The sequence below is a fragment of the Scyliorhinus canicula genome, chromosome 7 (assembly GCF_902713615.1).
Source record: "Scyliorhinus canicula chromosome 7, sScyCan1.1, whole genome shotgun sequence".
NCBI classification, from domain to species: domain Eukaryota; kingdom Metazoa; phylum Chordata; class Chondrichthyes; order Carcharhiniformes; family Scyliorhinidae; genus Scyliorhinus; species Scyliorhinus canicula.
In genome coordinates this window covers 47,737,655-47,750,655 of record NC_052152.1, presented here as the reverse complement: position 1 = coordinate 47,750,655, position 13,001 = coordinate 47,737,655, and the positions used below count along the sequence as shown (strand labels likewise).

The following is a 13,001-nucleotide window of genomic DNA, read 5'->3' as shown; positions in this document are numbered from 1 at the left end:
TGCCCAATCATGGGTAGAGGTTTCTCGCCTCCGCTTGACCACATCAAGTCATTTGCTGAGGGTTCCCTCTTTAAAAAGTGCTTTAGTATTTGTGGCAGCCACCCTTACCCCCCTTCCCGCCTGATTACACTCTCAACAAGTGCTGGGGAGGCATTTAATTGGTGATTGCAGAGATTTAAGTTGAGACATGGTGAGCCAATCAAGGCAAGCCACCACGGGTGCGATGTGAAACTTGTGAGAAAAGAAATGACCCTTTCTAAGAGGCTGAACATATGCCGAGTTTTCTCACTGACTGCGCCAGCTGGATTCTCTGTGGATTTCTCGCTGAAACTGACAGTTTTATAAAAAAAACAGAAAATTCTACCCTGAGGGTTTTTTCTCACTACTAAGTGTGTAGAAGTAGCGCCATTACAGCACAGCATAGGCTCGATGAAGCAGCTGGTGTTTAGTCGTTGTTTGTTTTTATATGTTCGTGATTTAAGTGCAATCTTTGGAATATTCTGTGGGTTTTCTTCTTTTTTGGATGGGGAAGTTCAAACCTGCATTTTAATGGACATTTTGTAAAACATGTTATACCTGTTTCTGGTGGGGAGAAGTTAAGGCATTTATTTAGCATGCATGATTAAAGTCAGAGGAGTTCATGAAGGCTCATTTACCTACCACAATAATGTGTACTGCTATTGAAATCCAGATAGGCAATCATCCAGGCAACAAGATGTACTGTCAGCAATGGCACTGATCTGGGAACAGCTTCGCCATCTGTTTTCCTGGCTACAGGTGCTGCAAGGTGAAGGATGATAGTCAACAAAATAAAATAATTCATACCCTCAAGAAAATTACTGATAATCTATGGGCAGGATTCTTTGGCCACGCATCACTGTATATACACAAGGGGTTAATGTAAATAAACTTCACCTAAGTAAACACTAGAGGGGCAACGGAGATGTCATGACATGCAGACATACAGCTAATGAACACATAGAATAGGACACCTATTAGGGGCCTCACGGTAGCATTGGGGCCTCACGGTAGCATGGTGGTTAGCATCGATGCTTCACAGCTCCAGGGTCCCAGGTTCGATTCCCGGCTGGGTCACTGTCTGTGTGGAGTCTGCACGTCCTCCCCGTGTGTGCGTGGGTTTCCTCCGGGTGCTCCGGTTTCCTCCCACAGTCCAAAGATGTGTGGGTTAGGTGGATTGGCCATGCTAAATTGCCCGTAGTGTAAGGTTAATGGGGGGATTGTTGGGTTGCGGGTATACGGGTTACGTGGGTTTAAGTAGGGTGATCATTGCTCGGCACAACATCGAGGGCCGAAGGGCCTGTTCTGTGCTGTACTGTTCTATGTTCTATGACACAACCAATGGGCAGTCAAGACACCCAGAGGTGACACTACCACAAGGAGGCAACCCATATAAAAGGACAGGGCACACATGCTCTCTCTCTTTCCACAGGTGAGGCTTAGAGAGAAGGACAGGGGCAGATAAGCATCACACCAACCACGTGGCTTAGAGCAGACTGGTTAGTTAGACTGAGTTACTATAGCAGGATTAGCAGGAGAGTCAAACTCATAGAGAACTGTTCTAATGGTTCAATAAATCACATTGAACTTACTTCAACGTCTGGAATATCTTTTGGTCAAAGCTGCATCGAGTTGCAGCCTGTGTTATCCCAGAGTACATAACACATCAGCAATCTTTCGTCCTCCATCTTCCCTGCCCAGCCTCAGTCAACACCCTCTTTGGTGGAGTCACTTTTGTGCCTCAGCCTATTTTCCTTCTTTATTTAGCTGAATGTTTGTTTTAAACTTTATTGCTTTTTATTGAGCACGTAAATTTAGTTTTTAATGTTAATGCAAATTTACAAGATGTGGAAGTTTAATGTTTTGAAAATCTCTGGCAGTGCAAAAGAATGCACAGAACGCTGGGAATGATCCATGGGAAAAGCCCGATAAATGATTTCCCACATGTAAAGTGAGAGTGGCATTGTTACATTTCTCAGAATAATTGAACATTTACAACTAGAATCATTATAAAAATTGCAGTCTTCTCATAATGCTTCGTTTCACCTGCCTGGTCTGTATGTAAATACAACTTTCAAATCAGTAGCATCTTACATAGAAACATGGAAAATAAAAGCGGGGGAGGTAATTCGGCCTTTTGACCCTGCTCCGCCATTCATTACGATCATGATTGATCATCAAGTTCAACATCCTGATCTCATCCCATACCTCTTGATCCCTTTATCCCGAAGAGCTATATCTAATTTCTTCTTGAAATTACACAATATCTTTGCCTCAATTACTTGCTGTGGTAGTGAATTCCATAGATTCACCACTCTCTGGATGAAGAAATGTCTCCTCATCTCAGTCCTAAAAGGTTTATGTCTTGTGCTCAAACTATGACCCCTAGTTCTGGACTCCCTCATCATTGGGAACATTCTTTCTGAATCTATCCTATCTAATCCTGTTAAAATTTTTGAAATTTTCATGAGATCCCCACTCATTCTTCATGAATATAATTCTAACCGACCTAGTCTCACCTCCCGCAATCCCAGGAATCAGCCTGGTAAACCTTCACTGCACTCCCTCCATAGCAAGAACATCCTTCGTCAGATAAGACACAAAAACTGCACTCAATACTCCCAAGAGTGACCTCACCAATGCCCTATACAATTGCAGTAACGGGCCCCTATTCCTATACTCCAATCCTCTCACTATGAAGGCCAACAAACCGTTGCCTTCTTTACTGCCAGCTGTACCTGCGTGTTTACTTTGAGAGACCGATGCGCAAGGACACCAAGGTTTCACTGAGTATCCACCTCTCTCAATTTACACTCATTCAAATAGTAATCTATTTTTGCTACCAAAGTGGATAACATCACATTTTTTCACATTGTACTGCATCTGCCATGCATATGCCCACTCACTCAGCTTGTCCAAATCCCACTGAAGCATCTCTGCATCCTCCTCACAATTCACTCCCCCACTCAACTTTGTATCATTTGAAAATTTGGAAATACTACTTTTAGTTCCATTGTCCAAATCATTAATATTTTATGTGAACATTTGGGGTCTTAATACGGATCTCTACAGTACCCCACTAGTCACTGCCTGCCAATCGTAAAAAAAAATTTATTCCAACTCTTTCTGTCTGCTCAGCAGCTTTCTATCCATCTCAAGAAACTACCTTCAATCCCATGCACTTGAACTTTACATAGTCATCTGCTATGTGAGACCTTGTCAAAGTCTTCTAAAAGTCTAAATAAACCACATCCACTGGTTCTCCCTGGTCATCTCTACTTGTTAAAAGGGAAGCACGAACAATGGGTGGGAGACGGGCTGGTGCCGAGGCTGGGAGCCCCAGGCTAGCTGAGTGCAGCTAGTCAACGGAAGCCGAGGTGGGAGGTGTCCATATAGTTGGATTAGAGCAGGGGTTAGGTGATAGGATGGTGTTGCTAGGGAGGGTGGGGAGTTGTTCTGCTGACGTGGATGATAACTGGGCATAGTAGCAGTGAGGAGGTCATGGGTGGAGCCGACCAGGAGGTGGGCCAGAGGAAGCGCGTCACATGGCTGGGAGGCTGGCCAAGGAAAGGGGATGGCTGATCAGCAAAGGGGGACCGGGGGGGGGGGGGGGGGACGGGGGGGGGGGACGGGGGGGGAGGGGGGGGGGGGGGGGGAGAAAGCGAAGTGCCCCCGAACCAGGCTGATCACCTGGAATCTTAAGAGGGTTAAACAAGCCAGTGAAGAGGGCGCATGTGTTTGCGCATCTGCGGGTTCTCAAGGCGGGCATAGTCTTGTTGCAGGAGACGCACCTGAAAGTGGCAGACCAGGTTAGGTTAAGGAAGGGCTGGGTCAGTCAGGTCTTTCATTCGGGGCTTGATTCTAAGACGAGGGGGGTTGCTATCCTGATTAATAAAAGGGTACAATTTGAGGCGGAGGGCACAGTCGTGGATGAGGGTGGCAGGTTCGTTATGGTGAGGGGTAAGCTCGAAGGGTGAGAGTAGTCCTGGTCAGTGTGTATGCCCCTAATTGGGACGATGTGGATTTTATTAGGAGGATGCTGGGAAGATCCCCGACTTGGACTCGCGTAAGTTGATCATGGGCGGGGACTTTAATACAGTCCTGGACCTGAGCCTGGACCGGTCATGCTCAAGAATGGACAGGTTGCCAGCGATGGCAAAGGAACTGAGAGGGTTCATGGAGCAAATGGGGGGAGCAGATCCGTGGAGATTTAGCCGGCTGATGGCGAGGGAGTTCACGTACTACTCTCACATCCACAAGGTGTATTCCCGAATTGACTACTTTGTGGTGAGTAGGGACCTGCTGGCCGGAATGGTGGGGCAGAATATTCGGCAGTTGCCATATCGGACCATGCTCCACACTAGGTAGACCTGCAGTTTTGTAAGGACAGCTTTCAGCACCCACCATGGAGGCTGGAAGTTGGACTACTCGCGGACGATGCAGTGTGTGAGAGGCTGAGGAAATGCATGCAGAATTACCTGCAGGTGAACGATACTGGAGAAGTCTCGGCAGCGGTGCTCTGGGAGGCACTGAAGGCAGAGGTGAGAGGGGAACTGATTTCAATCTGGGCGTACAGGGACAGGACAGATAGGGCAGAGACGGACCGACTGATTAAGGAAATTCTACGGACGGACAGGAGTTACGCGGAATCCCCAAGGCCAGGGTTACTCGGGAAACGACAGGGGCTGCAGGCCGAGTTTGGGGTGCTGACTACGGGCAAGGTTGTAGAGCAGCTTAGAAAGGTAAAAGGCATGATTTATGAGCATGGGGAGAAGGCCAGTAGAATGCTTGCGCAGCAACTGAGGAAGAGGGAAGCGGCTAGGGAAATAGGGAGGGTAGTGGATGGGGAACATAATCTAGTGGGTGATCCAGCAGTGCTGAACAAGGTCTTTAGGGACTTTTATAGGAAGCTGTACACTTCGGAACCACCCGGGGGGGGGGGGGGGGGGGGGGGGGGGGGGAAATGAGGTGATTCCTGGACGGACTGACCTTCCCAAGAGTGGGGAGGGGGTTGGTGGAGGGACTGGGGGCCCTGGTCAGGATCAAAGAGGTATCGGGGGGGGCCTGAAGGTCATGCAGTCGGGTAAAGCCCCGGGGCCGGACGGGTAACCGGTGGCGTTTTACAAACAAATTGCCGGGATAATGGGGCTGGTGCTGGTCAGGGTCTTTAACGAGGCAAGAGACAGAGGGAATTTACCCCCAACGATGTCGCAGGCCACCATCTCGCTCATTCTGACACGGGATAAGGACCCGGAGGCCTGTGGGTCATACAGGCCGATCTCCTTGATCAACGTAGACGCCAAGTTACTGGCCAAGATTTTGGTGACCAGAATTGAGGACTGTGTACCGGACATAATTGTGGAGGATCAAACTGGGTTTGTAAAGGGGAGGCAGCTTGTGGCCAACATAAGGCTGCTCAACATGATTATGATGCCCCCGGAGAGTAGGGAGGTAGAAATAGTGGTAGCCATGGATGCTGAAAAGGCTTTTGACCCGGTCGAGTGGGATTATCTGTGGGAGGTACTAGGATGGTTCGGGTTCGGGGCGGGGTTCATCGACTGGGTTAGGCCAGTGTATCAGGCCCCGGAGGCGAGTGTAAGGACTAACCGGATGACATCGGACTACTTTAGACTGCACCGTGGGACAAGACAGGGCTGCCCTCTCTCCCCACTGCTGTTTGCGCTGGCCATAGAGCCGCTGGCAATTGCACTGAGAGCTTCTAGGGGCTGGAAAGGGCTGGTCCGGGGGGGGAGTGGAACATAGAGTCTCGTTATATACGGATGATCTGTCGTTATATGTATCAGACCCAATGGTGGGGATGGACGGTATTATGGCAACCCTGAGGGAATTTGGCCGGTTCTCCGGATACAAACTGAACATGGCTAAGAACGAGCTGTTTGTAATTCAGGCGAGGGGGCAGGAGAGTAGGCTGAAGGGATTGCCGTTCAGGCTGGTGGGGAGAATTTCCGATATTTGGGGATTCAGGTGGCATGGGACTGGGGCAGGTTGCATATGCTCAACCTGTCCCGACTGGTGGAACGAGTGAGGGAGGAGATCCGGAGGCGGGATGCGCTCCCGCTGTCATTGGCGGGGAGGGTGCAGACTGTTAAGATGACGATTCTCCCACGGTTCTTGTTTGTTTTTCAGTGTTTCCCCATCTTTATCCCGCGGTCCTTCTTTAAGAGGCTAAATAAAATTATTCTGGGATTTGTATGGGCAGTGAAGTCCCCGCGGGTGAAGAGGGTGATGCAGAGAAGGAGGGCTGGCGTTGCCGAACTTCAGCAACTATTACTGGGCGGCCAACATAGCGATGATGAGGAAATGGATGGTGGGTGCGGGGTCGGTTTGGGAGCGGATGGAGGCTGCTTCGTGCAGGGGCACTAGCTTAGCAGCGCTTCCGCCGGCACGGTACTCCACCAGCCCGATACTGGTGGCGGTTCTTCGGATCTGGGGCCAGTGGACGAGGCATGTAGGGGAGGTAAGAGCATCGGTGTGGACCTCAATCTGCGGCAACCACCGATTTGCCCCGGGGAACATGGACAGGGGGTATCGACTGTGGAGGAGGGCGGGGATTGTGAGGATGGGGAATTTGTTCCTGGAAGGGAGCTTTCCGAGCATGAGGGCGCTGGAGGAGAAGTTTGGGCTGGCGAGAGGGAACTACTTTAGATACTTGCAGGTGAGGTATTTTGTACGCAGACTGGTGCCGTCCTTCCCACGTCTCCCGCCGAAGGGGAGGCAAGACAGGGTAGCTTCTAGGGGAGAGGTGGGAGAGGGTAGAGTTTCAGACGTCTAGAAGGAGCTAATGAGAGCTGAGGATACGCAGACCAAGGACCTGAAGCTTAAGTGGGAGGAGAAGCTCGGTGGGGGGGGGGGGGGGGGAAGAGAGCTGGAGGACGGTATTTGGGCCGAAGCCCTGAGCAGAGTAAACATGACCGCAACATGCGCCAGGCTCAGCCTGATCCAGTTTAAGGTCGTGCACCGGGCCAACATGACTGTTGCCCGGATGAGCAGATTCTTCGGGCTGGAGGCAAGTGTGCTAGATGTGCCGGAGGGCCGGCTAACCATGTATACATGTTCTGGTCGTGCCTTAAACTCAGGGGGTATTGGGAGGGATTCGCAGATGTCATGTCCTGGGTATTGAAAACTGGGGTGGTAATGAGCCCGGAGGTGGCAATCTTTGGGGTTTCGGAGGACCCGGGAGTCCAGGAAGAGAGAGAGTCCGACGTTCTGGCCTTTGCTTCCCTGGTAGCCCGGCGACAAATACTGTTAGCATGGAGGGACTCAAAGCCCCCGAGGGCTGAGGTATGGCTATCGGACATGGCGAGCTTTCTTGGCCTAGAGAAAGTCAAGTTCGCCTTGAGAGGTTCGATACTAGGGTTCGCCCGAAGGTGGCAGCCATTTATTGACTTCGTCACAGAGGAGTAAGCGTTAGCAGGGGGGAGGCAAGGCAAGGGTAGAGTAGAGTAGAGTAGGGGGATATTGAGGCAGGTCCGTGCATGAACAGAGCTGTGGTTTGCACTATGTTTAATTTGTAATTTGGGCCTTGACTTCTTTTTTTTTAACACTGTACAATGTCACTTTTTCTATATGCCTAAAATACCTCAATAAAATTGTTTTTAAAAAAAAGGGATGCACGGTGGCGCAGTGGTTGGCACTGCTGCCTCACAGCGCTGAGGACCCGGGTTCGATCCTGGCCTTGGGTCACTGTCCATGTGGAGTTTGCACATTCGCTCTGTGTCTGCATGAATCTCGCTCCCACAAACCCTTTTTGAATATATTAGCTACCCTCCAATCTGTAGGAACCATTCAAGGGTCCAAAGAATTTTGGAAAATGACCGCCAATGGATCTACAATTTCTGGGCTACGTCCTTAAGTACGCTGGGATGAAGATTATCGGGCCATGGAGATTTATCCGCCTTCAATCGCATTAATCTTCCAAAACTAATATTAATTTCCTTCAGCTCTTCACTAAAACTTGTGTTCCTCAGAGCTTCGGTACATTCTTCATGTCTTCCTTTGTGTAGATAGAAGCAAAGTATGAATTTAGTTCCTTAGCCATTCTTTGTTCCCTGTTATGAATTCCCTATGATGCCCAACACATCACACAAGCTTGCCACCCTCCCATTGATTCTGTCTACACCTCCCGCTGCCTCAGGAAGGCAGCCAGCATTGTCAGAGACCCCTCCCATCCAGGCTTTGTCCTCTTCCAGACCCTTCCATCAGACAGAAGATACAGAAATCTGAATAACCTCACATCCAGACATAGGAACAGCTTCTTCCCCACAGTTACTAGACTCCTCAACGACTCTCCTTCGGACTGATCTGTTCCCTGTAAGAACACTATTCACGATGCCCTCATGTATTTGCTTTGTTTGGTCCTTGTTCTGCACTGTAACAAAGCACTATTTGTCAATGTACTCTGTCAATTATTCTTTTTGTCTACTATGTACGTACTGTGTACGTTCCCTTGGCCGCAGAAAAATACCTTTCACTGTACTTCGGTACATTTCACAATAAATCAATCAATCAATCTATGTTCCTTGCTAGCTTACTTTTATATGGTATTTTCCTCTCTTGGTCAATCCCTTGGTCTGCCTTTGCTGAATTTTAAACTGTTCCCAATTTTCTAGTCTATTGCATTTTCTTGCTAATTTGTATGCCTCTTCTTTGAATCTAACACTGTCTCCAATTTCTCATGCAAGCCATTGTTTGGCCACAGTTCCCTTTGTACTCTTGTGCCAAATAGGATTAAACAATATTTGGGAGTTAACCTATTCGTTCCTTGAATGCCTGTCGCCAGCCCTTCCTTTCAGTAATGTTTTCCAGTCCACCATTGCCAACTCGTGCCTTATGTAATCATAGTTACCTTTTTATTGAGATTCAGGATCCTAGTCTCAGAATCAACTACCTCACTATCCACCATGATAAATAATTCTATCATATTATGGGCACTTATCATCAAGAATTCTCTCAGAACTAGATTGTCAATTAATCCTTTCTCATTGCACAATACCTAGTCCAAGATGGCCTGTTCCCTTGGTTCCTCAACATATTGGTCCAGAAAACCATCCCGTATACACTCCAGAAATTCCGCCTCTATTGTGCTGCCATGAATTTGATTCACCCAATCTATATGTAGATTAAAGTCACCCATAATCCCAGATGTTCCTTTATCACGTGCATCTCTTATTTCCTGAATAATGCTATTCCCAACATTGCCACTGCAGTTTAGTGGTCTGTATATCACCCCTACGAATGTTTCTTCCCCCGTAATGGTTCCAGCCCTCCCTGGGCGGATCTGATGTAGATTAGTGTCATGTTGCTGTTCTTCTTTCAGGCCTGCAACAACCTCCATTAAACTTCCACAATATTGGAAATCCTGATCTGAAGAACATTAAAATTGGGATAGACTGGAAGTTCTTCAAGGTAAAGTTTAGTCTATTCTATTAGAAGATAAATTGTATGGATTATTGGATGCAGCAGTAGTATGGCAGGGCAAAACTGCTTGTGATTCCGCTCCAAAACCGACAGGAGGGGAAATATTTGTCAATGTTTCCCCTCTTTGAGAGCGTGAAAGAGGCACTCACTCGATTGTTGAAACTTGTAGGGTTTGGAGTAGTTCGCTTCAAGTAACTGAAGAAAAAGCACTTGTAATTCTTTCAATTTTGAAAGTGAGGGGTGTGATGGGAGCATCTCAATCATTTAAAGACTTTGGCACGATTCTCTGAAAAAGGAAGAAAGTCCCCTTGTGAGCGTATTTTGCTGCAGTGCCGGAGAAATAAGAACATAAGAACATAAGAACTAGGAGCAGGAGTAGGCCATCTGGCCCCCTCGAGCCTGCTCCGCCATTCAATGAGATCATGGCTGATCTTTTGTGGACTCAGCTCCATTTTCCGGCCCAAACACCATAACCCTTAATCCCTTTATTCTTCAAAAAACTATCTATCTTTACCTTAAAAACATTTAATGAAATACATGGCTATTCAATGCGACCCGCCTTGAATAGGGGTCTGAAATGGGGAACGCCCAGCCTCGGCCCAAAATAGCCCCGTTTTGTATAGTGGGGCGTTCTGTTTGCCTGGAACTCCCCATTGTAGAACCATTTAAAAATGCTGTCCCGATCTGAGACCCTCAAATCGATCCCTGACCCATTCTCCCCATCCTCCCAGCCTGAACACACTATGGGAGGGTTCCCAGCCCGATCGCAGGCATGCAGAAAATGTCAAACTGGCATCCTGGCAGTGCCCATGCCAACTGGCTGTGCCATCTGATCACCCTGGCTGTGCCAAGCCAGCACTCGGGTAGCACTGCCAAGGTGCCAGGCTGGCACTGCCAGGGTACTCTGGTGGCACCAACAGTACCAGGGCACCACCCTGCCCAAAGGGCATGCACCTGGGGCTCTGCGATCCCCTGGGAGACCCCTATAAGTGCTGTTCTATCTCGTCCCCGTTTGTGGGGACTAGTGCTAAACAGCACTCTCCCGAGGTCTCTTGAGGCGAAGGGGTTGAATTACAAAGCCTCAGGAATCTGCGTATTAGAGTAAGACTTACTGCCTTGCTCTAATATGCAGATTTGCTAAGAAGTGATCCCGCCATTGTAATGCCGACGCAATGAATCTCATGAGACGTAGCGAGCTGGGAAGATCCCGGGAGTGGGCTCTCACTGCGTTCAATGGCCACGCTGCGCCGTGGTGAGCTGCTTTTCCGGTGCAGTGTCGCAGTTGGATTGCTCCCTTTATTTAGCCATTATTGCTGCTGATTTTGGGATCTTGGAGGCACAGAATGGAACCTGTAGCCAGTTTAGTTACTGCTGAACTGATGAGATAATGGACTGGGCAGAATTCCCAGCATTGTCCCAGACTTGTCTCCTAAGTACCCACCACCCCCCTCTCTTTTGAAATCAATAAAAAAGGGAAGACACATGAGGACTGTGGGAGGAAACCGGAGCACCCGAAGAAAACCCACGCACGCACAGGGAGAACGTGCAGACTCTGCACAGACAGTGACCCAAGCCGCGAATCGAACCTGGGACCCTGGAGCGGTGAAGCAATTGTGCTAACCACTGTGCTAACCACTGTGCTACCGTGCTGCCCCAAACATACAATGTAGAAGGAGGCCATTCGGCCCATCAAGTCTGCACCGACCCACTTATCCGCTCACTTCCACCCTATCCCCGTAACCCAATAACCCCTCCTAACCTTTTTTTGGACACTAAGGGCAATTTAGCATGGCCAACCCACCTAACCTGCACATCTTTGGACTGTGGGAGGAAACCAGTGCACCCGGAGGAAACCCAGCAGACACTGGGAGAATGCGCAGACTCTGCACAGACAGTGACCCGGCGGGGAATCGAACCTGGGACCCTGGCACTGTGAAGCCACAGTGCTATCCACTTGTGCTACCGTCCTCCCAGAATTAAGTTGCAGTTCCTCCTCATCCAGCTCCTGGATCATTGGGGCCTAAATTTTTGGAGCACGCCTATATCCAAATTCCTGTTTTCCTATGATTTTTGATTTGTGGTTTTGCATCTTGAAATTCTATTCTGTTCTAAATTTCCTCTTTGCCTTGTATTTTAACAGGATTGTGATACTGAAATTTTTGATGCTTGTCAGAAAGGTAAGGATGCATGGAAACCTGAAAATTTTGTTTCCAAATTTATCATTCTTTATGATGGGGCCAAACATCTGCAGTGGAGCCTCCTGCATCTATCAGGCCATTCTGCACCTCAGTAGTTTGAAAGACTTTTAACAAGCTGATCCTCTACCCTAGGGGAATGAGGAAGGGCGGTGAGAAACATGTAGGTACAGCCCACAATTTCTAATCCTTCCATTTCATGGACATGAAAATCACAACCTGCACTTGAGATGCCCTGATGGGTGTTTCTAGAAAGGCAAAGCTGGGTGCAAGGAGTGGAGAATTTGCCCACTAAAATAGGAGCCACTTCGGAGTCTGAATCTGAGAATCTGTAAGATATTCCCAATTAAGTTGATAGCTGTGTAAATGCAAACTTCAGTCCGGCGTGATTAATAAGACCATAAGACATAGGAGAAGAATTAGGCCACTCGGCCCATTGAGTCTGCTCCGCCATTCAATCATGGCTGATATTTGCTCATGCCCATTCTCCTGCTTTCTCCCCATAATCCCTGATCCCCTTAATACAGTAATACTGCCTTGCACCAATGGTTTCCTACATGGTACATTCTCATTCTCAACCATTCACAGCCCAGCAAGAAGGAAGGGAACAACATTTCTTTGAGCTCAATCAAATTCAATTTATCTGCTCAATCAAATTCTGTTGGTCTGGATGATAAAAGCAGGTCACCTGCTTGAAATAGGGTCTTCAGAGTCTGGTGTGAAAATAAAATAAATGTAAGAGTTTACATTAGGAGCAGTTTTAAAAAAAACCTCATCTAAAGAACAAGTATCGGTATCATTATTTTTACAAATCAGTGACTCAAGACATGTATCGAGCTAAATTTTGATTTATGACATGTCAGTTGGGCTAATGTTCGGGTAGCATCCAATGCTGCATTCATGTAAGAGGAAAGAGATTGTAAAAAAATCCTTGTGCCTGATGAACAGCACAAGCTAATATCCTATTGTCTTTTACAGAAAATAAAACTGATGCTTTAAAAAGGGAGCTAGAGGTACAAACGCAATAACTATTTCAGTATTTTCAGAACCAATATTGTTACTATTGCCATTCTTGTGTAGCGGTGCAGTACCTAAAGAGCTTTGGTGCAACATTGGTGGATCTGCACATCCCAGAGCTGGAGGAGGTACGGATTTCTCATATCGCCTGCATTCTGAGTGAGATACGCCAGTCCTTGCACGTGGATTTTAATAATCACTACGACAAGATGGTAAGGAAATAATTGAATTCAGTTGAAAACACCAAGCCAATTGCTTAAATTTAATGGAAAAGATACCCCTAATTTTTTAATTAATGCTACTGATTAATTCACCTTACCTAATGATGATGTG

General features: G+C 47.8%; 1 protein-coding gene across 1 annotated transcript in view; it reads left to right on the top strand.

The window, feature by feature from the left end:
* LOC119968936 (fatty acid amide hydrolase-like) overlaps positions 1–13,001 on the top strand; it is a 101,377-nt gene that overhangs the window by 69,177 nt on the left and 19,199 nt on the right. The window contains exons 13-15 of the mRNA XM_038801949.1: positions 9,356–9,444; positions 11,597–11,633; positions 12,732–12,880. Coding sequence (XP_038657877.1) covers positions 9,356–9,444; positions 11,597–11,633; positions 12,732–12,880 — 275 coding nt within the window. The remainder of the gene's footprint in view (positions 1–9,355; positions 9,445–11,596; positions 11,634–12,731; positions 12,881–13,001) is intronic.